Source organism: Penicillium cinerascens (genome assembly GCF_028974065.1).
Source record: "Penicillium cinerascens strain IBT 15544 chromosome Unknown contig_5_segment0_segment0, whole genome shotgun sequence".
Classification (NCBI taxonomy): Eukaryota; Fungi; Ascomycota; class Eurotiomycetes; order Eurotiales; family Aspergillaceae; genus Penicillium; species Penicillium cinerascens.
In genome coordinates, this window is record NW_026695294.1 from 1,377,874 (window position 1) to 1,405,793 (window position 27,920).

Below are 27,920 nucleotides of genomic sequence, written 5' to 3' on the forward strand. Positions count from 1 at the left end.
CTTCAAGTTCTCCGAGAACTCATTTTTATCCAGGTCCCCCTCTGCTTTCCCTTTCCCACCTTTCCCACTCTTCAATTACCACCCACCCAATATCACAATGGCGGACCTTCCGGTGTACGACGGGGCGATCGGTATCGATCTTGGTAGGCATCTCTGTCAAACTACCATACATGCCACTGAGCTGACTCCTTTGACATCCAGGCACCACCTACTCTTGCGTTGCCAACTATGAGGGCACCAATGTCGAGATCAGTGCGTTCCCTGAGCCTAAATTCCTCCGTTCCGTATATACTGACCAAGCGTTCAGTCGCCAACGACCAGGGTAGCTACACCACCCCCTCTTTCGTCTCCTTCACCGACAAGGAGCGTCTGATCGGTGAGGCCGCTAAGAACCAGGCCGCTATGAACCCGAGAAACACTGTCTTCGACATCAAGTGAGTTTTGGCAACACCAATTATTACACTATTTCTGTTTCTGACTCGACTTTACAAAAAGGCGTCTGATCGGTCGCCGCTCCGACGACCCCATCGTGAAGAAGGATGTCGAGTCCTGGCCCTTCAAGGTTGTCGACCAGGGTGGCAGCCCCGCCGTCCAGGTTGAGTACCTCGGTGAGAACAAGACCTTCACTCCCCAGGAGATCTCCTCCATGGTCCTCATGAAGGTACGTTGAAAATGCTTGGGTGCAGGAATTTCAAATGTTGACAACCGAGAACAGATGAAGGAGGTTGCCGAGACCAAGCTCGGCAAGACCGTCGAGAAGGCTGTTATCACTGTGCCCGCCTACTTCAACGACAACCAGCGTCAGGCTACTAAGGATGCCGGTGCCATCGCTGGTCTGAACGTCCTCCGTATCATCAACGAGCCTACCGCTGCTGCCATCGCCTACGGTCTTGGCTCCGGCAAGACTGAGAAGGAGCGCAATGTCCTGATCTACGATCTGGGTGGTGGTACCTTCGATGTTTCCCTGCTGAACATCCAGGGTGGTGTCTTCACCGTCAAGGCTACCGCTGGTGACACTCACCTTGGTGGTCAGGACTTCGACACCAACCTGCTCGACTTCTTTAAGAAGGAGTTCCAGCGCAAGACCGGCAAGGACCTCTCCGGTGATGCCCGCGCTCTCCGTCGCCTGCGTACTGCTTGCGAGCGTGCTAAGCGTACTCTGTCCAACGCCACCCAGACTACCGTTGAGATCGATTCTCTCTTCGATGGTGAGGACTTCAACTCCTCCATCACCCGTGCGCGTTTCGAGGACCTGAACGCCAAGTCATTCTCTGGCACTCTCGAGCCCGTCCAGCAGGTTCTGAAGGACTCCGGCATGGAGAAGAGCAAGGTCGATGAGATTGTCCTGGTCGGTGGTTCCACCCGTATTCCCCGCATCCAGAAGCTGCTTAGCGACTTCTTCGATGGCAAGAAGCTTGAGAAGGTAAGATATCCCTGTTTGTATCCTTGAGAGGGTACTATAATCAATTCTGTGTAGCGGCTAATCTGTTTATCCAGAGCATCAACCCCGATGAGGCCGTTGCCTACGGTGCTGCCGTCCAGGCCGGTATCCTCTCCGGCAAGGCTACCTCCGCCGAGACCGCGGACCTGCTTCTCCTTGATGTCGTCCCTCTCTCGCTCGGTGTCGCCATGGAGGGCAACATTTTCGCCCCGGTCGTCAACCGTGGCCAGACCGTCCCCACCATTAAGAAGCGCACCTTCACCACCGTCGTTGACAACCAGACCACCGTCCAGTTCCCCGTCTTCCAGGGTGAGCGTACCAACTGCGCTGACAACACCTCCCTTGGCGAGTTCACTCTGGCTCCCATCCCCCCCATGCGCGCCGGTGAGGCCGCTCTGGAGTGTGTCTTCGAGGTCGACGTCAACGGTATCCTGAAGGTCACCGCCACCGAGAAGTCTTCCGGCCGCACTGCCAACATCACCATCTCTAACGCCGTCGGCAAGCTCTCCAGCGGTGAGATCGAGCAGATGGTTGAGGGTAAGTTCCCAACTTCTGTGTGATGCCCACCGGTAGCATGCTAACCCGTCTCGCAGATGCCGCCAAGTTCAAGTCCAGCGACGAGGCTTTCACCAAGAAGTTCGAGTCCCGCCAGCAGCTCGAGTCTTACATCTCTCGTGTTGAGGAGATCATCTCTGACCCCGGCATGTCGATGAAGCTCAAGCGCGGCAACAAGGAGAAGATCGAGTCTGCTCTTAGCGACGCCATGGCTCAGCTGGAGATCGAGGACTCGACCCCCGAGGACCTGAAGAAGAAGGAGCTGGCTCTTAAGCGCCTGATCACCAAGGCCATGGCCACCCGCTAAACGAAGAGATGAACATAGGACGACGACTCCCATCGGATATGTTGGTTTCAAGCCTGCGCCCATATAGATTTTCTCGGGGCAGCGTTGGTCCACGCTTATGTGTTTGAAGCCGGGCAACTTGGGCGCAGTATTCCTTTTTTCCTTTTTCCTTTACGTTTTCTACTTTGTTTCCAAAAAGTATGCCTTGTGTAGACGAAGATCGACGTTGCAAATTTAATGTGTGACGACCTCCGTTATATCCTGTTCTCTGACGTATAAGTAACCTCCTGCTTCAATTGTTGGCTACCTGGTTTAGCCGTAGTAATATCTTCCGACCTCCCGACTCCGCAAATTTTCCTCCTCTCACCAACCCCCCACACCATGCAGCGCATCACAGCTCAACTACCACGCGTTCTTTCTCGGATGCCTTATTCTCGGGCTTCTCGACTTTTGTGTCTGCCGCTTGCTCATCCACCGGCTCTCCTGCAAGCCCGGACATTTGTCAATTCCCCTGTCTGGTACAAAAAGAAGGACAAGACGAAAAACGCTCCCACTCCCGATCCGATCTCCAGCCCTGCCGCGGCATCCGAGGATCCTTTTGATCTGTCCCGATTGCAAACCGGCATAGCGACCGCCGTTTCTCGCTTAAAAGACGACCTGTCGAAGCTTCGCGCCGGAGGGCGATTCAACACCGCGGCCCTTGAGAGTTTGAAGGTCCAACTGAGCAGGGATATTCAGGACTCGGTCAAGCTGGGGGACCTGGCTCAGGTCGTACCTAAAGGAGGGCGGATGGTAACCATTCTGGCGGCCGAAGAGGAGGTGAGTTGGCTCCCATGAGCTCTCGCAACGTCTGCGTTCTGCTTTCTAACCCCAAACTTTCTTACATAGCATATCAAACCGCTTACCTCGGCGATTGTATCTTCGAACTTGTCTTTAACTCCACAACCGGACGCCCATAACCCTCTTCAACTGAACATCCCGATCCCCCCACCGACAAAGGAGTCCCGGGACCAAAACGTTCAAGCTGCCAAGCAGGCCTTCGAAAAGGCTGCAAGCTCCGTCCGTGACTCCAGAGCGGCTCTGCACAAGCGACTACAAGAGATGCAGAAGAAAAAGCTGGCGCGTCCGGATGATGTGCGCAAGGCGCACGATCAGATGGAGAAGGCTACGGATAAAGGCCAGAAAGATGTCAAGGACTTGTTCGAGGCCGCAAGAAAGACTCTGGAGCAGGCATGAAAGTGCCATTCTGTAGTAGTACAGTCATAGTTACATTGTAATCTAGGTACAGGACTTAGGCCCATGAACAAACATGGGCACGGGTGAATGAAAACAAGGCGCCCGGAAAAGAGAAATGAGCCGAACCGCAAGACCCCATATTATACAGACCGTCGTTCAAGTGCGCTTCACGCGATTCGAGGAGACAAGAGAATCGACTTTGGCCAGGAATTGGGGCCGCTTGCCAGCCGTCTGGTAAGTCCCGTTGTTTCGGAGATTCCTGATAACCTCGCCAAGGACGGCCGGCTGGTCCTTGCGGGCTTCAAGCGTGGGGTATTTTCCCTGGGCGAATGTCTCAATCAGTGTCTTCGTGTCCTCGGCATTGACGGCGCGGAATTTGACATCGCGAGGCTCTACGAGGTCTCCTTTTCGCTGGGACATTTTGTCTGCTCGGAGCTGAGCCAGTCGCTTGACTTCTTCCATGGCTTCGGCCTTTTCAGCCTCATTGTCAAACAGAACGCTCTGGCCTTTCCAGATCCGCCTTCCCAGCTCGTAGGGTGGGACGTATCCATTCGGGAAGCGACCACTCAAGGTGGAGAGCTTCTCGAGGACCGCAGCTGATCGAGCATTGGTATCCGTGGGAAGTGAGGGCCAAGTCTCCTTCAGAGTGGAAAAGTCCATCTCCCGCGGCTCGTACCGGACCGGGGTCGGGCGAGCCTTAGCTGCTTGCTCCCGCTCAATCTGTTGGATCTCCGCTGCACGGATATCCTCACCCTCATCCGCCTCGAATTTCTTTGGGCCTCGAGACCGAGGTTGCTTTCGACCTTTTGCGGCTGCTTTCGAGGCCGCAGGTTTGGACTTGCGACCCGGCGGCTGGTTGCCGCTTCGCATGTTTCGCAGTCTGGGATTGCGAATGATCTTGGGGGAGTCACCACCGGCCCGCGGTGCGGCAAACGATCTGGCATCAATGACCTTGGCAGGGCGGCCTCGGTTTTGCGGACCTGGTGTTGAGGGCTTCGTCGATGTTCGAGGGCCACGAGAGGGTGAAGTTGCCGGGCTTCGGCTTGGATCATTTTGACCTGTGGTATGACTAAAGTCAGAAAGAGCTGAAGGCCACACAGGCCGTCTATACCAGTAGTTGGGGGGTTCTCATGAGTGGAGTCAAAAGGACATGGGTAACATACGGGATGGTTTGCCCTGACCTTCCGCAGCGACTGCTCGCGAGACAGAAAAGTGACGAACAGCGGTAGACAGACCCAATCGGGCACGATCCCCATGCAGTGCAATCTGCCTGAGCTGTGGTCGAATCATCTTGCGCTCGAGGATGCAGTGGAAGGCTGAATCGCGGGAGCGCAACTTTTTGGGAAGACTGTGACCTGCTCACGTGACCCGGGGGAACTTCCATGCCTCTGCCCTCGACTGCTCTGCTGCTCATTCATCGTCCTCATCATGCTCCGTCGAAAGCCTACAGCAATCACGATCACATCCGAAGATATTGCAGCCTTTGAAGAATCGCGGCTGCGTAAGCTCGAGGAAAACAAACGCCCAGAACAAGGGAAGAGCAGCTCCAATGTCAACTTCGATCCGAGCGATGAATTGAAACCTCTTCCTGGCGACAAGGCGCGGATAGTTCGATCCCGCGAGGAGAGAATTGGCCTCGGTCGCCGTGGTTGAACAGACAATGTGCTGTGTGTACTTTGGGTCATTCATCAACACCCCGATTCTGAACCGGGGCCCAAGTCAAACCCGACACTTTCTTTATTTCAACCCCTTCGGAGAGCTTCACGTGGCCAGCAATTCAATAATATCACGGAATTGTGTCGGCTGAGTCTCGCAACTGGGCTGAAGAGTTCTTTCTACATCTCTTGCGACCCGAAGAGCCCATTTTGAGTTTGAGGTCAATTAGGACCGGAGTGATAATGGTGCATCATGGGCTCTCGTTTGCTTAAATCTTCTTGCTTTGGATATCTATGCTTAGTGTGGGTATCTTGAAGCTATAAATGAGCCTCATACGTCAACTCTAGATCCCATCTATTCCAAGAGAGCCATTTAAAACCAAAACTTGATTTGATGTACAAGAGGATTCGTGAATCCAATCTTCCTTTTAGTTATCCCACGATGAAGCTGCCCTCGTTTCTTTGTTGTAGTTTAATCACGCCGTGCATGATACCCCGTGGTGCAAGACATGAGAATAAGAAGAAACAGACATGAGAATAAGCTGGGGAATCGAGAGCATGAACGAAGGTACGGGACAAAATGGGATCCCCCAATGTCGTGACTGTGAGTAGTACAGTGGAATAGGAGTAGAGAGAAGGTGAAAGGATGATTGGGGGTCGCTCAGAAGACTGTCGGTCAGCCTCATCATCGTTGTCGCTTGACAACGTTGTCAGAACCGAGGTCCACTGAGTAGTTCCATCGTCGTTTCAACCCCTGTGGATCATACACACTCGCCACACTCTGCTGCCAATCTCGAGCACTAAACACGACTTGTGGCGTCTGGAACTGTGGTGGTGATACAGATTGGGTCGGCGGGACCGTCACCTTGGAGGGAGACTCGTATTGAATTGGGTACTGATGATTCACCATGTTCGACATGGGTTGTGGGGTGTTGTTCATCGGCATCGGGGGCGAATTGGCGGAGACAGTAGAGGGGTTCACGGAGAATGCCATGTCCCATTGACTGTGCGGGGGAGAAATAGGGTCAGCGAGTCCGGAGGATTCCGTAGCGTCTGTCACATACTTGATAATGCGGGTCGGGTCCCAACTGCTTTCATCAACCAATGGAGCGTCCAGAGGGTGGGTGGTAGGTGGTTGATGGGGCACCATGCCAAGGGATTGCAACTGAGAGGATGTGTCGGACTTCGAGTCTTCAGCACCAGTGGAAATCGGAGGAGTAATTGGATGCGCGTTGAAACCCACTCTGGACTGGACATTGTTTGACACTTGATTCAGGTGTGGATGATAATGTGCATCCATGGGCGGACTGGGCTGGTAGGGCTCCGAGGGACTCCCATATGGGAAACTCGGTTTCAGCTCAAAACGACGGCTGGTATCAGCGGAGAAAGCTAGCCTCAATGAATCGATCTGTGCCTGGATCTCGGGCATGGGCCAGGCTGTAGAGCATCGCTCTAGGATGCGCATGTGGCGAGTAAAATAGTCGCGAGCATCGGAGTTAAATTCGGGATCTGGAGAAGTAATTGCAACCTGCACATTTAGTGTCAGAGTGAGCTCTCCTTTTCTACTGGCGGACAAAAGTCTTTGCGTCACTTACCAAATGAAGCATAGTGCAGGTGAGGATACAATAAATGGCGAAATTGATTCCCCGTTGCATGAAAAGAAGACCGGGCAGCCCGAATCTTTCGAGGATTGCTTCCTGTAGCCGGCAAATATTCTTTGCCGAGGAATAGCACAGGGAGAAGTGAACTCTCCATTCGCCCCCCGCTGCGAAGGATTGAGAGGCCAAAAGCTGCGGACGGTGCAGGAGGATGATTGCAAGATGACAGTGAGAATGCATGTTGCCCACGAAATGGGAAGGGATCCATGGAGGAGAGCCGTCAGTCGGGTAGTTGACCTGCAGGTCGACCGGCAGGTTGCGAAGCCAATCTGCAAAAAGTGGATTATTCTGCACAAATTGAGGATTGGCTCCCCAATCCTTCTGTTTCTTGACCTTATGATAGATGTCTGTAATGAGGCGGATATGGTGTGCGTTTCGAACGAAGTAGGCATACTGCCGAGAACGTTCTGTCTCGTACTGATCGAGACCCCTGATGTCCAAGGTCGGACGCATGTCAACAGTTTCAGGGTCTACGCCATAGTCGGAGCGGCCTAGAGTGAGGTTAGATTGTAGACCGAAAAGAAATCATCGAAAAATAGCGCTGCGACTCACCTTGAGGTGCCCCGATCATCACCTCTACCACCAAAAGGGCCTGCCATACTCGGGTGTGCACGAGGCATTCAATCGGGCTCAAATCACACGGTCTCCCTTCGGCATGGGTACTGTAGTGCTCATGAATGTCCAGATCCTTGGCCATCGAGACAATGGTCTTGACGGTCTGCCAGGACCGATAGTAATAGCCCTTTTTCGGCAAAGACTCTCTGGCTTTGAGTAAGAGAAGAAGAGCTTGAATGGTACTTAATCGGGGGACATCCATAAAGCTAGTCTCGTGCCCTGGTAGATACTGGTCAGCGAATACAATCTTCTCGCCCAAAAACCAGGGTCGGACTCACTGTTTGCAAGTGCTAACCACTGAGCACCTTCTGAAGGCTCGTCAGATAATCGCCCGGCGCATGCAAACAAGGCCTCGAGAAGAAGTGGGGAGATGGAGCTTCGATCGTTCTGCCATTGGTAGTATAGATGGGCCCGCGGTATAACGGGCACATAGGGGTGTATCTCATTGAAGTATATTTGGAAGTAATTCATCACGTCGTCGTCTTCGGGCATTAGTTCGGGAGGAATCCGAATTGTCGCACCCGCGCCTGTACTAAGGGGTGGGAGTCTTTCCTCGACGTCGTCTTGAACAGGCGCATCGGGCTCTATGCGGTCTGTTCTTTGCCTCCTGATATATGGGGCTAGGAAAAGACTATCAGCGATTCGAATCCAACACGTTCTCAGGAAATCAAGCCATACCGATGCCCGTCTCGTCAATTTTCAGCTCTCCAAGAACGTCGCTGAGGTTTTCCGCAGTCGAAGCATCATTCTCGACAAACACCCCGCGGTCAGTTCCTAGAGAAGATGGTTGTGCCCCAGCAAACATTGGGGTTTGTTGATATGACTGGTGTTGCATGACCATCGGAGGCGACCTCAAGTCATTATATATCCCGGTTTGACTTGGGGGAGCCGGAACAAATTGGGGATACATGCCCATTCCGTTGTAGGGAGGCATAGATCCCATGGTGGTCTGGTTGCCATCTCGATAGGCCGGGGGCACCGGAAATGCATGGTGAGAACCTTCGGGGACACCGGGAGGATCTGAAGCATCGAGTTCAATGCCTTGGGAGTCCGGACCAAAGTCCCCGTCCTGTCCGATAGTTGGGGGAACACAGACGAGTTTGAGGCGCGTGCATGCGGAGCAAGGCCATGTATTGGTTGTGGCTGCATCACACTTGATCTTTCTCTTCCGACAGCCATTGCAAGCCCGCATTACTGTCATCTATTAGAATGGAATTCATGCCTTGCGCCACTGAGCCTCGCTTACCCTTTAGTCTCTTGTGTCGATTATGTTCGTCGACGAAGACGTAGTCTAGACGTTTCTGCGGTCAGCAGCCATTCCGAACTTGCATCGATGCGGAGGGGGAAAACAGGCGACCGCACTTTTTTGACCCTCACGGGGAGGCCCCGATGGGGGCGCAAATGAATAGCCTTGCATGTCGCGCGATGGCACAGTGGGAGGAGCCGACCGAGGCAGTGTATCCGCAAGGACCTGCCCTGGGATAGAATCGATGAGAGCAACACACAAAGCGAGGCCGCGCTTGTACCCGAGGCTGCGTCGTTCGCTGAGATGTCGTGAGCCCCGAAGCTCAGCACCGCGGTCCAGGCGACGTTGCGGGGTGGCAAAAGATGGCCCGCGCAAGGCCCAGAAACGGGAGGTATCGGAGGATATTCAAGGGCGGAATGCTGCGACAAGCCACCAGCCAGTTCGAGTCCGCTCAAGGAAGATATTGGCCGGGGCGATTGTGTGGCGCGGTTCTTTCAGAGGTCTGCGACGAGTTAGCAGCCGAGTCAATGCGATCGCAGGAGCGAGCATACAATTAGTCAGCCGGGAATTATGCCCATCGGAAAGAAAAGGCTGAAGCATCGTGGAGGTTCAAGGATTCAGTGGAGACATCAGAGGGGGGTGTTACCTTTCGGATTAGGGAGGAACGTGAGAGGGGTGTGCCAAGGTTGGTGATGAGCATCCAATAGCGCGGTGGTGGATTCTCCGAGTGGAGGAGAAAGGGCGGCGATCCGGATCCTCGTCTCTTCTCCCGAATTTAACAGCGTAATGTAGACACGAGTCTCGAAGATCGGTCTTTTTGGATAAATTAATATTAATCTACTGCGGCATCTCACGGTAATCTGGTATCTCCTGGGTGCCGAGGAAGAAAAGCATATAAACTAGTGCTCCGGGAGATGCCCGTCGTGGTCCATGATCCCCGTCTCCACACAACTACCCGCGATTTATCCGGTCTCTCTTTGTTCCCTTTGTTTTCGTTCGGGACCGCTTCTGCATATTCGAGAGAGACGAGTGGGTAAAAAGGAGAGGAACAATAGAAGTAGAATTTCTTCACTCTCTCTCTCTTCTCTCTCTGTGTGTGTGTGTGCATGACCATCAGATCACAGATCGGAGTTCCTCAGGGTGAGCGTACTTCAAGATGAAACTCGGGCTCCTCGTCGTGTTGGGCAGAGACGATTAGATTGGTGCCCTCGTGGCAATGAAACCTCCAGGAACAGAGTGGGACTGGGAGACCATGCAAGTCCACGAACTGGAACCGCCATGGTCACAGTACAAGACCGGTGGAGTAGGGCGCACCGGCAGGTTTATGCTTATGCGTTCAGGGGAAGGGAACATGTCCCGGTCTTCTCTCAACTATCCCAGAGCCGCGGAACGGCGGGGATGCTATAGAAAAGTCAAGGAATAAAAGATTCTCGGGGGGAGAACAGCCGACGATCGCCCGAAGGCACGTGAACCGATAAGATCTTATCGCTCGACTTTGTCGTTGCCCCTCTAACCCTCATTCCCTCTACCTTGTGTAGACGTACATCCTGGGATCCGATATACTCACCATGGCGGAAATGCAAAATTCGAACCCCACGATCCTCAACGTGGCCGATCTCCCCACCAGATCTCCATCCACCATCAAAGCCGCAGATTACGGGAACGGCATATTCGCCGCCGTCCCTAACCCGGCGGATTTTCTCTCCTCGGACTCGGAGGACGACGATCTGCTCGAAGAGCCCATCGACGAGCAGGAGATCTACGGTAAGATCGTTCCCTACCACCGGCCTACCTTTCTCTTCTTCCCTAACTCTTTCGATAGACTTGATCAAATGCATTTCAGATCCCGAACATCCCCTCTCGCTAGGTGAATTGGCTGTGGTCTCATTGCCCGACATCTTCATCAAACCCACTCTTCCCAACGTCCCCGACTCCCCTCTCCAGACCGTGACCGTTCTCATCACTCCAACTATCACTCATTGCAGTTTGGCAACGGTGATAGGACTCGGTGTCCGGGTGCGACTGGAGCAATCCCTTCCCCCGCGCTTCCGGGTTGACGTGCGCATCAAGGAGGGAACACATAGCACTGGCGACGAGGTCAACAAGCAGTTGGGAGATAAAGAGCGGGTAGCCGCCGCCCTGGAGAACGGCGCGCTGATGCAGGTCATCGCCAAAATGATGGAGACGTGCCAGTGAACACGGATCTGGCGAATGTACCACCGGCGGATGCCATTTTCCGGAGCACGCCGCTTGTTGATTGATACCTTACGAACCGGCTTACGATACCGATATAACCCACGGACATGACTTGTACTTTATTGAGAGCATTAGAATTACATGGACCCATGAATGCCAAAAATTGATCGAAGACTCCGTAGCACCACGAATACCTTCCTAGTTTTATTCTCTTTCTCTTTCTTTCTCTCGTTTGGCTTTCTTCCTTCGTGGGAATATCATGAGTCCAAAACGCCACTTTCCTTTAGTCCCTTCCACAGCTCCGGCTCGAGGAACTTGCTCACCGTCACATCCTCTGCCAAGCCCTTCCGTCTTCTTGTCTTCAATACGAAGTCTCGCGCCGTGGCCATGGCACCCGCCATCTCCAACGGTTTCAATTTGACATCTCGGTCCAACGGGTCACCGGGGACCACGCTCCACTTGTCGAACGCCAGACTGACCATGGCCTGGCCCTGTGTGTGAATGCGAAGATCCGTCTCGAAACCGAACGAGTCGATCACCGGGATCAACCCACGCACGGAGTAGAGCGGAGTACCGGCAATTGGTCCGTCGGACAGGACGTGACCTCGTCGGCGGGACAGGACGGTGTATACTGAAGCAACGGCATCGGCAGGCCCGGTCATCGTGCAGGAGTAGATGGGCTCCATAAGACGGGGGGAAGCCATAAGGAAGGAGGAGTACAGGGCACGACGAGCGGTTGGAATGATCTGGCCACCTCCGCGATAGATTGCCTGGTCGGCGAGGGAGACATCGGTGAGCCTGAACTTAGTGTTCCGAATCGCTGAGAATCATGTTAGTCTAGGCACATCGGGCCGAACGTATTGGGGGTGGGTAGTACTCACGTTCTTCACAAAGGGGCCCTTCTCTTGTACCCCAACTGAATCCCTGGGTAATCGAATCCCGCACGGTTCCGAGGAGCTTCTTATCCACCTGCGACGGTAACGTGTCGTCTTGCAGAATGTTGGGCCCCATCTCATCCGGTCCAAAGGCCCAGATGCTGCGGGCGGCCAACTTGTCCCAGTCGTAGTTATCCTCAAAATAACGAGCAACCTTCCGAATAGGGTCTTTGATGCTGACTCTGCCGCTTTCAATATCCTCCGCAATCCCATCATCCAACGGCTCCGCGATCATGGTGATCTTGTTTTTCTTGTTTGGCGTGATCGAGTAACACATGATAGCCGATGTCTCGACCACCGTCTCACAGAAGCGAGTGACCGGGTCCGAGACCTTGGTTTCCATCTCGGAGTACAGTCGTCGCAGGTCATGCAGGACACAGTCCATGTAGAGTTCTCCCGTGCCCAAGACAACGTGTTCACCGGACTCCTCGACCTTGGTGGAGATCAGGGGATAGCTCTTGTTGATCTTGCGGAGACCGTCCAGCATCTTGGGCAGCTCGGATGGATTGACCGGCTCCACCGCAACCTTGAAGACCGATTCAGTCATGTGTCGAATGGGCCTGAAGATATGCGCCTCTTCATCATCCTCTAGTTTGAGAGGCACCAGGGTGGCTGTCTTGACGATCGAATTGTCCACACCACCCAAGAGGACCCAGTTACCGGCGGGAACCCCGTCCGTGGAGATATTATAACAGGTCTCCGCGATCCATGTGTCTGAAATTGTCGCGACGACCATATCCTCCTCATCCTCGGGAGTGTAGCCTTCCCCGAGAACGCGAACTTGCTGGCCGGGCCGAGCGGTGCCACTCATGATTCTTCCAAAGGAGTAGAAACCAGTAGCGTCGGTGCTGCTGAAAAGCTTGGTGACATGGACCACCAAGGGGCCATCCTGATTACAGGTGGTCATGGATTCTGCAACCTTGGTATCCAACGGACCGGTGTAGTACCTCTCCAATGCTCTCTGAGCACCCTCGATCGGAGAAGGAACGTGCTGAACAATCATATCGACAAACCCAGCAGGTGGGCCAAAGAACTGCTCGCAAACAAGGTTCAGCAGCTCCTTTGCATCCGTCTTCAATTGCGACGGCTTCAAGCTGACACCCACACTTGCCAGCGTCTCTTTTAAATCTTCGGGACTCTCACTGATCGTGTGAGAATAAAGTTTGTAGATTGGTTCGAGCACAAATTTCACGAATGCTCGCTTAGAGTTTTCTTCCACGCCCTTGCGAGTGAATTTCCGGCTTCGGGGGTTATAGAAAATGTCTCCCCAGAGGCGTGCCGCAAACTCGGTCGAGTCGAGTCGCGGATAAGTGTCTGCATACATCCGAGCGAAGGACTGCAATGTAAAACACCAGTTCATGGAGCTTGACGCAAACGCGACATTTCCCTTCTCGGGGCTAAGGCGACGTCGCTCGCCCTGGCCAGGCAAAACGTTCTCAATGACCGTGTTGACCTCTTCAATCACATGTTTTAACTTGAAATAGGCGTCGTTGGGTGGCAGCTTGAGCTCCAGGATGAGCCGGTCCATCTTGTTCACGACAAGAGTCAAGGGCATATCCTCCAAAACTGCATGCTTGATGATCTGCTCGGTGTTGGCCTGAACACCCTCCACAACATCCACTACTAGGACGACGCCATCAGCCAGCCGGACTGATGCAGCCACCTCGTCCACAAAGTTCACATGTCCGGGTGTATCGAGGATGTTGACCAGGTGGGATTTGCCCTTGGTCCCCTGAAGAACCAAGCTCATTGGCGCCGACTTGACCGAGAGGCCTCGCTCTCGCTCCAGAAAATGAACATCAGTATACCGCAGCTGTTCTTCCCTGCGCTTGCCCATTCGCTTCTCGAGACGCTTCGTCAGGTCATGTGTCTGTCTCACAAGCATATCCATGAATGCGGTTTTTCCATGGTGCAAATGACCCACAACAGCTACATTCCTTATTTGCTCCGGAAAGTTGAGCAGATCTGTCATGAATTCTCGGGAAAAATACACGGGTGGGAGCTCCGTTTCCGCGATCGCAAATTTCTTCTGCTGGACGGGAGCGATGATCGGTTCGGACAGCGGTTGCGCATCTTCCTCCTGGACTAGAGTCTCGACGTCGGCACCGTAGACTTGCTGTGCGCTGGGATAATATTGCTTGTCCTCGTGCAAAACGACAGCATTGGAAGGTCCTTCTGCGCGAGACGTGGATCAGTAGGCGGCTCGGAGGGAATTTCTAGGAGGGGGAGCGCAAAAAATTACCGTCGACCTCCATTAATTGCTGGTCATTGACCTCTTCCTCGTCCTCCTCATCGTCGAAGGCTTCATCAAACTTGAAGGCTTGTGGGACCTGGTCATGTTGCTCCTCGTCGGACTCGGCCTCGCCGATGTAGTTACCGAACCTGAGCCCCTAATTAGCAGAGAAAAAAAGTAAGAAGAAAGAGGAATGAGCTGACTCGTCGTAAAGATCGTCCATGATGAATTGGGAGCAGTGGGACGGGGTCGGCGCAAAGTAGACAGGAACCCCGAATCGGTGCTGGCGTGACACCGGAGAAAGTTGGAGGTTCGCAACTTTCACTTGGCCCGAGCGTCTGCAAGTACTCGCGCCTACACCGTACACCTCCTCACTCCCCACTATAAAAGTGATCTGCCCCTCTCCCTTTCTTCTGATCTTGATCCTCCCCCCTTTTTCTTCTTTCCTGATACATTCAATTGCATTCAATCGCAACCATGTCTTCTCTTCCTCCCGTCTACATTGTCTCCACTGCCCGTACGCCCGTGGGCTCATTCCTTGGGTATTTATCTCATAGTCCCGATGATTTATAGCAAAAAAAGCTAACTTTTGGTTCAGCTCCCTGTCCAGCCTGACTGCCCCCCAGCTCGGTTCCCACGCTATCAAAGGTATGCCGGTCAATTCCGCTTCGATCTTTTTAACCAAACACTAACGGGCTAAATCTAGCGGCTGTTGAGCGTGCCGAGGGTATCAATGCCTCCGATGTCGAGGAGGTCTTCTTCGGCAATGTCCTGTCCGCCGGGTAAGTAACGGAATTAACCAGCTGTTATTATTGCTTCTGTTGATGCTGACTTCCTGGATAGCGTTGGTCAGAACCCTGCGCGCCAATGTGCCATTGGCGCTGGTCTGCAGGACTCCACCGTTTGCACCACCGTCAACAAGGTCTGCGCCTCTGGCTTGAAGGCTATTATCCTCGGTGCCCAGACCATCATGACCGGAAACGCCGATGTCGTCGTGGCCGGTGGCACGGAATCCATGTCGAACACTCCCCACTACCTGCCCAGCCTCCGCACCGGTGCCAAGTACGGCAACCAGAACATGGTGGATGGAATTATGAAGGACGGTCTTCAGGATGCCTATGGCAAGCAGGAGCTCATGGGTTTCCAGGCGGAGGAGTGTGCCCAAGACCACGGGTTCAACCGTGAGCAGCAGGATAACTATGCTATCCGCACCTACGAGAAGGCCCAGGCTGCCCAGAAGGCCGGTGTCTTTGACTACGAGATTGCCCCCATTGAGATCCCCGGCTTCCGTGGCAAGCCCGGCGTGACCGTGTCTCAGGATGATGAGCCCAAGAACGTAAGCTCGTTGCTGATCCAGATGATATTGTTTGATCGTGTGCTGACAGTCGTTCCCTTGTGTTTAGCTCAACCCCGACAAGCTGCGTAACATGAAGCCCGCCTTCATCCCTGGTACCGGCACGGTGACTGCCCCGAACTCATCCCCGTTGAATGACGGTGCTGCCGCAGTTGTCTTGGTTTCGGAGGCTAAGCTGAAGGAGCTCGGCCTGAAGCCCATTGCGAAGATTCTGGGCTGGGGCGATGCTGCTCAGCAACCCAACAAGTTCACTACTGCGCCCGCGTTGGCCGTTCCCAAGGCTCTCAAGCACGCTGGCGTGACTCAGGAGTCCATTGATGCCTTCGAGATCAACGAGGCATTCAGCGTGGTGGCCCTTGCTAACATGAAGTTGCTCGGCCTCCCCGAGGACAAGGTCAACATCCACGGTGGTGCCGTTGCCATCGGCCACCCTCTGGGTGCCAGTGGTGCCCGTATTGTGTCCACCTTGATCGGTGTTCTGAAGGCGAAGCAGGGCAAGCTCGGCTGCGTCGGCATCTGCAATGGCGGTGGTGGCGCGAGCGCCCTGGTGATTGAGTCACTTCTTTAAACGGCTTTCTTAATGATGTACGGATATGACATGACTTCCATCTGCATGTGGAAAAAATACCAATTGAACTTTTGTTGGAAATAGATATTGAAATGCACTAATTTGAAGCAATATAATATATTGTAGCAACATTTTTAACTCTTCAGCCTGCGAGCTCGAGAAAACACCAGAAACAATCTTATATATCCGCCGAAATCGGAGAATTAATCATGCTACATACCTGAGAGCTCTGCAAGCAGTAACTGGATGGATGATGTTGGATTTTGCAACAAAGATTGCTTGTGAAGAGTCTATGATACTAAGGTAGAACAGCCGGGCAAAAGACAACGAAATCAAGCCATCGCCATCTGTCTTTTTAAGCAAACGCCCCAACAAACGCCATCAAAATGGCTCCACATGCAACGGATATACAGGCCTCGACACGCCGCCTCCCTTTCAGAGTCTCGTAACTGGATTCACTCAAGAAGTCCTCCGCGAGAAGTTCAACAAGACCCGCGAAGAGCAAGAGACCGCTGCTAATGGCGTTGGTAATACCGACCATGAGCAGGCCTGTTGCGCTGGCAGGATCATAGAGATTGTGCAAGACAAGGCCGATGGCCTGGCCGAGAGGTGTCGTCGTTCCGTACGCCAGTGACATTAGCCAGGGTTTGGCAGAGTTGGGCGAAAAAAGATCAGGAATGAGTGATGCTATTCTTGACCCCAAAGCGAACCCTTCGAAGGTTTGGTGAAAACTGATGGCGATAAGGAGCACAACGAAAGACGTCCCGGTAGCGACACTAAGTGCCATGCCAATGAAAATACTGTGGAAAAGGATCCCGGCCTCCAAAAGAAGGCACTGGAGAAGCTGGCGCTGCGGATTCTGCATCGGTATATCGGACTCGGTATGCGTTCGATAGTGACCACTCATGGGCGGCCGTTGACGGTGGTGGGAACCAGAAGAGGAATGCGTCTGCCCGTTGATTGGGACGTCATCGGCATACGCATCGAGTCCATCGATATCAGTATCGTCCTCTTCCTTATCTAGATGAGACCTAGCCAGGTTTGGTCGTTCAAATTCATGTGACGAACCAGGAGCTGCTTCGGTGTCTTCTCCCTGGCCATTTTGCTGTAGGCCTTCTAGGCGAATGTTGCCCGATGCGTCCCGAGATTCCAGCCTTGAGTAACTCGGAGGTTCCTGTCCAAACGCTTCCATGGATTCGCGACCCATATCGCCGATAAGAGTATCATAGTCATTCCCATGAACATGCCCTGCACCTTTCATGGCAAAAAACATCTCCACCAGAACAACGACAAAGACAGAGATCATGGCCACAAATCCTGCCATTGCGCGATATGACTGACTCCAGAATCGAGGAAGACACGGATCGGTTAAGGAAATGAAGGCTGTCGGCAACAGGTGCACGAAAGCCGTCGCAATCAGGACTCCGGTCCCGAAATGTCTAGAGATGAAGAGAAAGCGACGTGGAATGGGCAAACGAGGGAAGCGGCGGGCAAGCACTGGGAATGAACATGCTGTTTGAAGAATTGACGGTCAACAATCTGTGCTCGCGTCAGGAGGCAGGGGAAGCGGCGCGTACCGAATGTACTAAGCCCCAGAATAAGGAACAGAGCCATGACATGTAGAGGGGTATTATAGGCACCTCGCACCCGCGAGCCACACGCTGGTGCATCTGCCGACTCCGTGGATTGAGTCCCATCCCGTCGCAGGAGCTCGGCTCTCAGGAGAGACTCGGGAATTTCCGAGATAACAGAGAGAGCACGCTTCAAGTCTGTGGGTTGTTTTAGCGGGGGCTTGAAAAAGGTATCAGTCTCCAGGGCTGCTAACCGAGAGATCCCTCGCCTGCAGTCCGCCATGCCTGGACATCCTGCATTTTTTTTTATTGGGGGAAGATTAGATGTTGGAAGGCTCCAGCCACATTCCCCGGAGGTTGATTCACAACGCCGACGGGGTTTAGGACGCCGCTATCAAGACCAGATCGCAAAATTGGCCTCGGGTAATGATGACCCTGTGATTTTCAAAGAGTTGACACCGTCCAGGAGATCCCGATCCCGGGAGCATAGTATCATTGCAGAGAAGCGGAGGGACTCGGGCCACGCATATCACTTTAACCTTATCGGCGGCTTAGTAACTCCGCGCCCGCAGCCCTTAACTTGGTACTGCCTCAGTCTATGACCCTCTAGGGTGAAGATACGAGAGCAGTAGAGCACTGAATACCTCATATTAGGTGAATATTGTGGAGCCTTAGATCGTATTTGTATATTATTGCACATAAAGATGGAAGAAAATCTTCCAAACTATTCGATTATCTGTTTAATATCTATCTACTGTTCAGCTTCGTCCAACCACTCGTGCCTTTCGGCCGACGAGCTTCATCTGACACCTGCGGAGATGTTTGAGTGTCTAGGTCCTCGCTTGGCTTGTTTTGGGAGGCGGGTGAGTTGAGGGTGTTCGATTCATTGTGCGCGGTCGATACCGCTGGTAGATGGGGCTCTGTAGTGCCGTCATCCCATTCCTTCTCTTCCAGTAGTTCCCATTCCGCGCTTGCCATCTCTCCAAGAAGACTTGATTTCAATTTGTCCGCAATCTTCGTTGGGGTCGGCAGTTTCCATGATCGTATAAACTCAGTTCCTTCGGATGCGCCGAGAAAAGAGTGCGCAGTGCCATGAGAGTAGTGGCCTAGCATAGGGAATGACTTCGTGCGCTGGATGGTCGTCTGTGGAGTGTCTTTGGTGGGCTTCATCCGGGCCTGTGTGTCCCGGCCAGCAAAAGCGCGCATCAAATTGGACGTCTGGGCCGGTGGAGCGACCAGAAGCTGCCACATGCTCTTGCCGATGTTACATGCGTCTTCCCATGAGTCCGAGGCTAGGTTGATTCCTTGCGTCCGGCACAACCAAGCGACATCCCAAGCGAGGAGGGTGGCTCCCTCGAGAAAGAGAGCATAGGTTCCAGGGTCTTCCTTGGCTAACCGGGGTAGAGGCTTGTCAATAAGCAGTGGCCTAGGTCGCGGCTGAGCTCGCGTATCTCTCGTTTTGGATGTCGTTGGGCTGGATGTCACAGACCGAGGGCCGACGGCTCCATCTGGCAGTTCATGCGACTGGTACGATGCCGCGGGGGAAAATATTGTGGGAATAGGATGGTTTTTGTGTGGAAGAGTAATTTCAGCGGGGAGCCTGAGGGAAAGGTAATGCGAGACGAGGACAAGGAGTCGAGCAATGTTAGATAGTGACGTAGATATCTGAGCTGGCGTGGCACCTGTAATTACGTTAGTACATCAAGACAGAGAGCGCGCGCGATACAGAAGACTTTCCATTCATGTCCTTCAAGTCTACCAGGGAAACTCCTCCCAGCACGTAGGCTAACCCGGCCTCATTCCTCCTCGACGTCTTTTGCCGTAGGCCGTAAATATGAGCAGCCTCCCGACATAGAAAAATTCGGGCTTCTGCTGTCTTGCTGTGCAAGGAATGCCAGAGATGCTCTGTTCTTTTGCTTGTGTTCTGGATGCCTGTCAAGGTCGCGGCCTCCCGCTCCTCCAGCTGATACTGCGCTGAATCCGCATCAGAACGCCTGCGGGACAGAGTCGCCTTGCGTTCTGAAATATGAGCCTTCTTGGCCCTGATATCCTCATTCAAGGCTTCGATATGCCGATTTATATCTTCTCTCCTAACCGACGAAGTAGCTTGTTGGCTGGAAATAGCCTGCAAGGCCCAGCGTCGAGAGCTCTCATGATCGGTATCTGGGCGGTTCCCTTCAGTCGTTGCAGATTGTTTGTGGGACCCATCAAAAGAAAGCGAAGCTTCAACCTGGCGCCCTAGGGCTTCCTTCTCCAGAAGTATCTGGGTGTTTTCCAGACGCAGCCGGTAAAGAAGATTGCGGGCGCATGTTGGACAGAGCAATGGCAGGCGGGAGTGGGAGGAGGCGCATATGTGACAGCTCATCGCAGAGGATCGTGGGTAGTCAAGGAGATTTCAAGGGCCGCATTTCCATGGTGGAAGCTGCTTGAGCTACCGCCGAGGACCATGGAGGATGATGATGAGCTAAACGTGAGGTGTCGAGTTGGCACCGGTGTATGTCGTCACCTGACGCGGGACCCAACCATCTTTTGTATATCAAAACAGCCGCGTGAACAAATGACTTGACCCCTTCAGGTGCCACCTCCCTCGTGGCCCCCTGCCATTTTTCTGGACCATCGCACCTCAGTCACACTGGATGGAGTCGACGGATAACCAAAACCATGCGGCGCTTCAGCCCCTTGCTCCTGATGCGGTTCAAGAAACCAGTCCCGAGCCTGTCAAGTCTCCTGTCAAGTCTCCTGTCAATGCCGAATTCCCTCTTGTCGCTCTCCTCACGCAGGGACTAGAAGAATGTGACTGGGAGCAGCTGCAGAAGAAATATGCGGATGCCATGGACGAGCACAGCCGCGTTGAAGAGGATCTTCGTATTGAGACTGCAAAACTGCTCGAGGTAAGACCACTTGATGTATACTTGAATAACTTTACTCTGACACCTGTTTACTCAGATATTTACAGCGTGGTCTCAGACTACTGTGTTACAGGATGAACAACGGGCTCTGAAACGGCATGAACCCCCCCGAGGCAGGTCGCTCAAGAGCAACGCTTCTAACGCTGTGCAGGTTCAAGACACAGATGCAGCATGTGCAAAATTCCGAAAGTAGTGTTAAAAAAAAGAAACAACACTGTACGTTCCAACTCCATACTACTCTCCCGGCTTGAGGACTGACAAGCTGTCGCGGTAGACACCGAGGTCGTAAAAGCATTCCAGAGCGCTCTGGCCTTGCTAAATGAACAGCTGAAAACCTGAGCCATGAGATGATGTCACCCTATGGGGTGGAGGTTCGCTTCACTTACCAAATATCCCGAGGTCTTCTAATGCACGAGCTATGGAGAATATCGGGCCACCAATTGTCGTTTATTCAGTCACATCCTTAGCGTTGGTACATCATAATAATGGCGCACAAGATTAATAAACATTGATATCACTGAAATTTCGCTAATGGAACTCATAAAAAATTTGACCCACATCGCAGGGCTCAACCATCAATATCTCGGGCACACAAGTCCTCATTCAGGAGCACGACCATCTTCACTGTCTCGGCCAACTCGACCCGTGATATCCTGCCAAGTAGCATTGAAACGTCTGCCAGTATTAGCCAGCAAACCTTCTTCCTCGGCTTCTTCAGCATCCTCGTCGAGCTGTCTCTCGTCCAATCTCGGCGAGCGGAAGAGAGAGGCAACAAAGATCACCAGGTAGATTCCTACAAAGAAGATAAATGTCAATTCAAAGCATATAACGGGGAACTCAAGAGATTGGATATCTTACCGAGGAAGAAGAACTGGGCCCAGAAGAACACGACACCAAAGAAGGGGTAATTGAGAGTGACACGGTTCAGAAAGGTGCTGACAACGCTTGGGGTGCACACTTGCTGCGCGGCGGGATTATCTGCTAATTCAGAGCACGGCTTGATCAGTTCTCTGCTGTCAGAACAATCCGGCTGGTCCAGTGGAGACGTCGTCGCGCGATCACAGAACGTCTGCGGGCCAAATGTCGCATATTGCGGAGCAACCAGCATGGACACGGAGTAGTTCAATGCCAAGATCATTAGCATCAACATAGCGGTTGCCAAGAGCAAAGCCTGGGGTGAGGTATGACCTTTTCGGATCTGGAAGATTCTGATCCAAAGAAAGCGAATGCCTACCGCAGCAATGCCAGCAACCGAGCTGCAGAACAGCAGTAAGACAAGCACTGTGAAGATAGCGTAGTCGACGGGAAAGACTTTGGCAGATTGAACAAGAGCCCAATTGACCGGATTGAAGACATTGACGTGCCCAAGTATGTATCCACAGCGATGCTTGCAAATTGAGTTTGTCGCTTTGTCGATGGCCGTTAGGAGCATAGACACCCATGTTACAAATGCGAGCAGGAGTAGCAGAATACCCCCGAGAAGCTTGAATGGGCGGAATATTGCTCCAACCTTGTACCATGCCCGCATCAGCCATCCTTGACCTTCGCCTTGCGCTTCTTCAACGAGACGTTGTCGCCTAATCAAGGTTCTCTCCTCGCGAGTGAGAGTGTCAAGCTCTCTGCGGTCTTTGGAAGACAGAAGGTCGGGGTTACCTCCGCAGCGACCTTCAAGCTGTCTCTGCCGCTCTTGGTTAGTCTCAAGCTGGTGTGCAGTATTTGCTCGCAACGTGGGACTGGAGATGGAAGGTGCCGTCTTAATCAGACCAATGGGAAACAGAGCAAGCCCCGACGAAGTATAGAGGACATAAAGACACAGTCCAAGTGTCGTCAGAAGCCCGAGAGCAAATGTCAATGCACGCTCGCCATCTATTTCGATATCAGTATGTTTGCCCTCAGCGAAATCGGAAAAGACGCACGGTTTTCAGTCAGCAGGCGCTTGAAGTAATCCAAGTCCATACCCCTCTTTTCATTGGAGACGGGGACAAAAAATCCGACGAGGAAAAGTATCACCACAATGGCAACAAACGAGAGTGTGTACTTGAAAGCGCCCCAGAAGCGCTGCCCAAGCGTTTGCTCGCCTGCCTCGACCGCCACCTCATCGTATTCTTCGTACCAAAAATATGTGAATGGTATGACCAGCAAACAGAGCAACGCATCAAGGGAGTACAGGAAGTAATAGACGACGGTCAGAGAATAGGTGATTTTATCGACGGCATCCTGGGTGGCCCATTCTTTCCGTCGGCCCAACTTGGACGAGGTAGTCGACGATACCAGTGCGACATCCACGGGAAGCAGAAGGACTGTAGCCAAAAGACAGGTGATGGCAAAGATGCACGTCAGAGTTACAGAAGGAGAACGGTCCCGCGGAGTTTGATAGACATAGATGAATACCGAGGCCACCGCGAGCAGGATAGCTATGACGATAGCGTATACGATCCAGATCAGGGAAGTTTGGAGGAGCGCCATTTTGGAGAATAGCGATCACGATCACGATCTCACATGGGGTATAGGAAGAAGTTGAGAGCAGATAAACCGAAGGCAAGTCTCCAAGGTTTCCAAGGTTTCAAGGTTTCAAGCTGAGAATGTCGAAGTAAACTGCGAACGCGCTTGTCGTCATGAACTAATCCCGTTTGGGTGGCAGCCACGTGACGGGGAGCTTTGTGTCGGGAAATCCGCCCTGTCTTGCGCCTGTCTTTATACTTCCTCCGCTGTGTTTCTCTTGGAAATTCGTTTCGTTGTTCTTTGAATTCACTGAGCTGCCATGCGCATCGGTGATCCCGTCCGCCCCAACAACTAGGTAATTGGAGCAATCCAAAGACCGTAAGGCACGGGTTTTTCCAATGCAGTGCTATACGGAATTGCTCCCCCCAACGGGGGTCACTCATGCTTTGGCGCTGCCCTTTATCTCAGCCACAGCTAACAATCTGATTGTGGTCCGGTCATCGCTACTGCAGGTGTTCTCACTGCTCAAACCTGCCTTTCAGCGGCAGGGAGAGAGCTCAGAGACCCACCCGTCAGCCTCTCACCAACCGGAGACAAAATTGGTCCTGGAGAAGGAGTATTCTCTCCCAGGAACCGTGACTGATATCAGTCGAGTGAAACCGTTAACCACGAAGAGCGGCGGGGAAGCTATCTTGCTTGCCGTTCGTAATGCCAAACTCAGCTTGGTTGAGTGGGACCCCGAGCGCCATGGCATTTCCACCGTCTCTATTCATTACTACGAGAGAGATGACCTCACTCGTAGCCCCTGGGTGCCTGATCTGAGCCGCTGTGGAAGCATCCTTAGTGTGGATCCAAGCAGCCGGTGCGCGATTTTCAACTTCGGCGTCCGCAACCTTGCCATTCTTCCTTTTCACCAGGCAGGTGATGATTTAGTGATGGATGACTATGACTCGGAGCTTGACGGAGAGCGCCCGGATGGGACTCGGGAAGGGGCAACTGATGTTGAGAAGCGCAAAGACGGGCCAGGATATCAGACCCCTTATGCTGCTTCCTTTGTCCTGCCGTTGACTGCTTTGGACCCTTCGTTGCTGCACCCAGTCAGTCTTGCATTTCTTTACGAATATAGGGAGCCGACTTTTGGCATTTTGTATTCTCAAATTGCAAGTTCCAACGCTTTGCTTCACGAGAGAAAGGATGTGATGTTCTATACCGTCTTTACACTAGACCTAGAGCAACGTGCCTCCACGACCCTCCTCTCGGTGACGCGGCTCCCGAGTGACTTGTTCAAGATAGTGGCACTCCCACCTCCCGTGGGAGGGGCCCTGCTCATCGGTTCCAACGAGATCGTACATGTTGATCAAGCCGGGAAAACCAGCGCGGTGGGTGTGAATGAGTTCTCCAGGCAGATCTCATCATTTTCAATGAGTGATCAATCCGACCTCGCCTTTCGTCTCGAAGGCTGTGTCGTGGAACGACTAGGTGGTGATAGCGGTGATCTTCTCCTTGCACTTGCATCAGGGGAAATGGCATTGATCAAGTTCAAGCTTGATGGGCGATCTGTGTCGGGCATGACAGTTCATTCCCTGCCATCACAAGTCGGTGGCAATCTCTTGAAGTCGGCTGCATCGTGCTCCACTTGCTTTGAGGATGGAAATATCTTCATTGGTAGCGAAGACGCAGACTCGGTGCTCTTGGGGTGGTCCCACTCTTCACTTTCAGCAAAGAAGGCACGAATCGAGTCGAAAAAAGCCAGTGACAGCACTGATATCTTCTCAGACGATGAGCAAATGGATGACGACGGTTACGAAGATGACCTTTACTCCTCAGTACCCGAGCCCAGTCAGGCCGATCCGCGCATGGCTTCCGAGAATTCAACCTCCGAGTCCTATCATTTTCGACTGAATGATCGATTGATAAGCACTGGCCCTCTACGAGATATCACACTGGGACAAGCATTCCCGGCAATCAAAGACCAAGACAGGTCCACCAACGAAGGAGTCTCTGCTGAGTTGGAGTTTGTCGCATCGCAAGGTTCCGGTCGAGCCGGTGGTCTGGTTGTCATCAAACGAGAAATTGACCCTGTGACCACGGTTTCCATGAATATTGATGATGCCGATGGGGTATGGTCGGCCTCCGTGACCCAAGGGAAAGGAAGCCTTGTCAATACTGGCGATTTGCCTGAAGAGCCCACCTTCCAGCATTATGTGATTGTCGCGAGGTCAACAGAGACAGAAAAGGAAGTCTCCGAAATCTTGAGAATCGAAGGGCAAGACTTGAAGCCTTTCAAAGCACCCGAGTTCAATCCGAATGAAGATCGTACCATCGACATCGCGCCGTTAGCTGAGAGTACTCGTCTGGTTCAAGTTTTGCGGAATGAAGTCAGGAGCTATGATATAGGTAAGCTTAAGTTTCGTCAATCTATTGTTTGCTGAATACTAACATGAAGGTCATTTAGACCTCGGGCTGGTCCAGATCTACCCCATCTGGGATGAGGACACTGATGAAGAGCGCTTAGCGGTGAGCGCAAGTTTCACGGATCCTTACCTCGCTATTCTGCGGGATGACTCTTCACTTTTACTTCTTCAGGCGGATGACAGCGGTGACCTCGACGAGGTTTCACTTCCAGATCAAATATCTTCCTCAAAATGGCGATCGGCCTGTCTCTATCATGGCAAAAGCCAAGCATTCGGCACCAGCGAAAAGGTCCTGATGTTTTTGCTAAGCATGGAGTGCAAGCTCTCGGTTAGTTTATGTTCCTCTCACTAAGCCTACAATTTCAATGACTCTAACAAATAAAATGCAGATATTCAGTCTTCCAGACATGAAACTGTTGTCGGTCATTGAAGGCATCGATTGCTTACAACCTGTCATGTCCGCGGAACCCCCTCGCCGGTCAAATTCCCGGGAAGCTCTGAAAGAAGTCCTTGTTGCCGATCTCGGCGTCCGTTGGGCTAATTCGCCATATTTAATCGTAAGGTTCCCCGCGACTAATTGCCTGGCCCGGGATCTAATCTATATAACAGATTCGAACCGACAACGATGACCTGGCTGTTTACAAGCCAGTCTTCAAATCGTCAGAGGCCGAGAACGGACCATCGCACGACTTACGATTCTTCCGGGAGGTCAATTACACCCTGTCCAATGTCACATCGGGGACAGCATCTGGGATTTTGGAGGACAGGCAGCGGACGAGGCCATTGCGAGTTCTGCCCGACGTTGCGGGGCTTTGCACTGTTTTCATGCCTGGAAGTTCTGCTGGGTTCATTCTACGAACGGCGGCAAGCTCGCCACATCTAGTCCGCCTTCGAGGAGAGTTCACACGATGGATGAGTACCTTTCACTCGCCTTCTATTGGCTGTGAGAATGGCTTTATCTACGTGGATTCCGAACATTGTATCCGAGCCTGTCTCTTACCCCCACACACCCAGTTCGATTACCCGTGGACTTTGCGCAAGATCCCCGTGGAAGAGCAAGTCGACTTTCTGACCTACTCGACGTCATCCAACACCTATGTTCTCGGCACCAGCTCCAGTGTGGGCTTTAAATTACCAGAAAATGACGAGTTGCATCCGGAGTGGTGTATGGAGTCAATATCATTTCTGCCAGAGGTCCCTCAGAGCTCCGTCAAGGTGGTCAGCCCCAAGACTTGGACCATCATCGATAGTTATCCCCTAGATCCCGCCGAGCATGTGACAGCGGTGAAGAACGTGAACCTGGAGATCTCGGAGAATACACACGAGCGGAAGGATCTGATCGTGGTCGGAACGGCAATTGCTAAGGGCGAAGACATTCCGGCCCGCGGGTGCATTTACGTGTTTGAGGTGATCGACGTTGTTCCGGAACCAGGCCAGCCAGAGACTGGTCGGAAATTGAAGTTGGTTGGCAAGGAGACTGTGAAGGGCGCCGTAACGGCGCTGTCAGGCATTGGCAGCCAGGGCTTCATCATCGTGGCTCAGGGACAGAAGTGTATGGTTCGAGGTCTCAAAGAAGATGGCAGTCTTCTTCCCGTGGCATTTATGGACATGCTATGCTATGTCAATGTCGCCAAGGAGCTCAAGGGCACCGGGATGTGCATCCTGGGTGATGCAGTCAAGGGCATCTGGTTTGCGGGCTACTCGGTAGGACACCCTCCCCTTTACTGATGCGAATTGAACTGGACTGACAACGATCACAGGAGGAGCCATACAAGATGACTCTCTTTGGCAAAGATCCAGACTACCTGGAAGTGGCGGCCGCGGATTTCCTGCCGAACGGGAACAAGCTCTATATGTTGGTTGCGGACAGTGATTGCAACCTCCACGTCCTGCAGTACGACCCCGAAGGTGCGTGATGAATGACAAACCCCAGGCCTCCGTAGGACCTTCAAGAAATTAGGAGCCCCCTTTCTGACTATCCCCTAGATCCCAAGTCTTCCAATGGTGACCGGCTGCTGAACCGGAGCAAATTCTACACCGGCAATTTCGCCTCGACGGTGACCCTGCTGCCCCGAACTCCCGTTTCGTCCGAACTTATGGAGTCCAACGACGATGAGATGGAGGTGGATGAAGACATTCCCAACCACCATGTCCTGATCACTTCGCAGAATGGATCTCTAGCGTTGGTCACGTCTGTCACGGAAGATTCTTACCGTCGGCTGTCGGCTCTACAGTCTCAACTGACCAACACGATCGAACATCCCTGTGGATTGAACCCTCGTGCGTTCCGGGCAGTTGAGAGCGACGGTGCCGGCGGCCGAGGCATGGTTGATGGAAACCTGGTGCGTCAGTGGCTGAGCCTGGGCAAGCAACGCCAGGCGGAGATCGCGGGTCGGGTCGGTGCGAAGGAGTGGGAGATCAGAGCCGATCTGGAGACCGTCGGTGGAGACGGACTGGGCTATGTATAAACACGGCTTCGATCTAGTTGAGTCGTTCTGGAATACGGAATACGGTCGCCTCTTTTCTCGGTTGTAACGTGCTCCGATAGTAGACCCACGAACGCCAGTTCCTTTTATGTATCGTATCGTCCAGGCTACGTTTGAAGT

At 52.9% G+C, this 27,920-nt stretch overlaps 13 protein-coding genes across 13 annotated transcripts; 7 read left to right on the top strand and 6 right to left on the bottom strand.

The window, feature by feature from the left end:
• Positions 1-97: 97 nt before the first annotated feature.
• On the top strand, positions 98-2,303 carry hscA (putative Hsp70 chaperone (HscA); the record flags this gene model as incomplete). Its single annotated transcript, XM_058452022.1, has 7 exons — positions 98-143; positions 202-252; positions 308-434; positions 496-661; positions 716-1,423; positions 1,498-1,978; positions 2,035-2,303. The coding sequence occupies 7 exons, from the start codon at positions 98-100 to the stop codon at positions 2,301-2,303; spliced, it is 1,848 nt and encodes a 615-aa protein (XP_058308560.1).
• Positions 2,304-2,663: 360 nt separating this feature from the next.
• On the top strand, positions 2,664-3,518 carry N7498_004961 (ribosome-recycling factor; the record flags this gene model as incomplete). Its single annotated transcript, XM_058452023.1, has 2 exons — positions 2,664-3,101; positions 3,171-3,518. 2 exons carry the CDS (start codon positions 2,664-2,666, stop codon positions 3,516-3,518), a joined length of 786 nt encoding a protein of 261 aa, XP_058308561.1.
• A 156-nt stretch (positions 3,519-3,674) lies between these two features.
• N7498_004962 (uncharacterized protein) lies at positions 3,675-4,808 on the bottom strand (the record flags this gene model as incomplete). The annotated part of the gene is made up of 2 exons (XM_058452024.1): positions 3,675-4,576; positions 4,682-4,808. The coding sequence occupies 2 exons, from the start codon at positions 4,806-4,808 to the stop codon at positions 3,675-3,677; spliced, it is 1,029 nt and encodes a 342-aa protein (XP_058308562.1).
• Positions 4,809-4,946: 138 nt separating this feature from the next.
• Positions 4,947-5,171, top strand: N7498_004963 (CDC26 family anaphase-promoting complex subunit; the record flags this gene model as incomplete). The annotated part of the gene is made up of 1 exon (XM_058452025.1): positions 4,947-5,171. One exon carries the CDS (start codon positions 4,947-4,949, stop codon positions 5,169-5,171), a length of 225 nt encoding a protein of 74 aa, XP_058308563.1.
• A 687-nt stretch (positions 5,172-5,858) lies between these two features.
• On the bottom strand, positions 5,859-8,863 carry N7498_004964 (Zn(II)2Cys6 transcription factor; the record flags this gene model as incomplete). The annotated part of the gene is made up of 8 exons (XM_058452026.1): positions 5,859-6,177; positions 6,238-6,701; positions 6,769-7,322; positions 7,384-7,665; positions 7,725-8,066; positions 8,125-8,640; positions 8,693-8,737; positions 8,809-8,863. The coding sequence occupies 8 exons, from the start codon at positions 8,861-8,863 to the stop codon at positions 5,859-5,861; spliced, it is 2,577 nt and encodes an 858-aa protein (XP_058308564.1).
• Positions 8,864-10,260: 1,397 nt separating this feature from the next.
• Positions 10,261-10,888, top strand: N7498_004965 (iron-sulfur cluster assembly protein CIA2; the record flags this gene model as incomplete). The annotated part of the gene is made up of 2 exons (XM_058452027.1): positions 10,261-10,456; positions 10,515-10,888. The coding sequence occupies 2 exons, from the start codon at positions 10,261-10,263 to the stop codon at positions 10,886-10,888; spliced, it is 570 nt and encodes a 189-aa protein (XP_058308565.1).
• A 257-nt stretch (positions 10,889-11,145) lies between these two features.
• On the bottom strand, positions 11,146-14,279 carry N7498_004966 (U5 snRNP component Snu114, putative; the record flags this gene model as incomplete). Its single annotated transcript, XM_058452028.1, has 4 exons — positions 11,146-11,708; positions 11,770-13,998; positions 14,066-14,205; positions 14,260-14,279. The coding sequence occupies 4 exons, from the start codon at positions 14,277-14,279 to the stop codon at positions 11,146-11,148; spliced, it is 2,952 nt and encodes a 983-aa protein (XP_058308566.1).
• A 254-nt stretch (positions 14,280-14,533) lies between these two features.
• On the top strand, positions 14,534-15,978 carry erg10B (acetyl-CoA C-acetyltransferase; the record flags this gene model as incomplete). Its single annotated transcript, XM_058452029.1, has 5 exons — positions 14,534-14,598; positions 14,655-14,704; positions 14,763-14,838; positions 14,900-15,392; positions 15,460-15,978. The coding sequence occupies 5 exons, from the start codon at positions 14,534-14,536 to the stop codon at positions 15,976-15,978; spliced, it is 1,203 nt and encodes a 400-aa protein (XP_058308567.1).
• A 355-nt stretch (positions 15,979-16,333) lies between these two features.
• N7498_004968 (putative ZIP family zinc transporter) lies at positions 16,334-17,849 on the bottom strand (the record flags this gene model as incomplete). The annotated part of the gene is made up of 3 exons (XM_058452030.1): positions 16,334-17,490; positions 17,556-17,747; positions 17,804-17,849. 3 exons carry the CDS (start codon positions 17,847-17,849, stop codon positions 16,334-16,336), a joined length of 1,395 nt encoding a protein of 464 aa, XP_058308568.1.
• Positions 17,850-18,296: 447 nt separating this feature from the next.
• Positions 18,297-19,914, bottom strand: N7498_004969 (Atg14 domain-containing protein; the record flags this gene model as incomplete). The annotated part of the gene is made up of 2 exons (XM_058452031.1): positions 18,297-19,214; positions 19,258-19,914. The coding sequence occupies 2 exons, from the start codon at positions 19,912-19,914 to the stop codon at positions 18,297-18,299; spliced, it is 1,575 nt and encodes a 524-aa protein (XP_058308569.1).
• A 271-nt stretch (positions 19,915-20,185) lies between these two features.
• On the top strand, positions 20,186-20,797 carry N7498_004970 (uncharacterized protein; the record flags this gene model as incomplete). The annotated part of the gene is made up of 3 exons (XM_058452032.1): positions 20,186-20,440; positions 20,496-20,631; positions 20,733-20,797. 3 exons carry the CDS (start codon positions 20,186-20,188, stop codon positions 20,795-20,797), a joined length of 456 nt encoding a protein of 151 aa, XP_058308570.1.
• Positions 20,798-21,057: 260 nt separating this feature from the next.
• On the bottom strand, positions 21,058-22,985 carry N7498_004971 (uncharacterized protein; the record flags this gene model as incomplete). The annotated part of the gene is made up of 3 exons (XM_058452033.1): positions 22,375-22,985; positions 21,317-22,324; positions 21,058-21,251 (listed from the first exon to the last, which is right to left on the bottom strand). Exons 1-3 carry the CDS (start codon positions 22,922-22,924, stop codon positions 21,058-21,060), a joined length of 1,752 nt encoding a protein of 583 aa, XP_058308571.1. The 5' UTR covers positions 22,925-22,985.
• A 313-nt stretch (positions 22,986-23,298) lies between these two features.
• N7498_004972 (cleavage/polyadenylation factor CFT1) lies at positions 23,299-27,782 on the top strand (the record flags this gene model as incomplete). The annotated part of the gene is made up of 6 exons (XM_058452034.1): positions 23,299-25,297; positions 25,356-25,642; positions 25,704-25,871; positions 25,924-27,018; positions 27,075-27,222; positions 27,301-27,782. 6 exons carry the CDS (start codon positions 23,299-23,301, stop codon positions 27,780-27,782), a joined length of 4,179 nt encoding a protein of 1,392 aa, XP_058308572.1.
• Between the last annotated feature and the right edge of the window lie 138 nt (positions 27,783-27,920).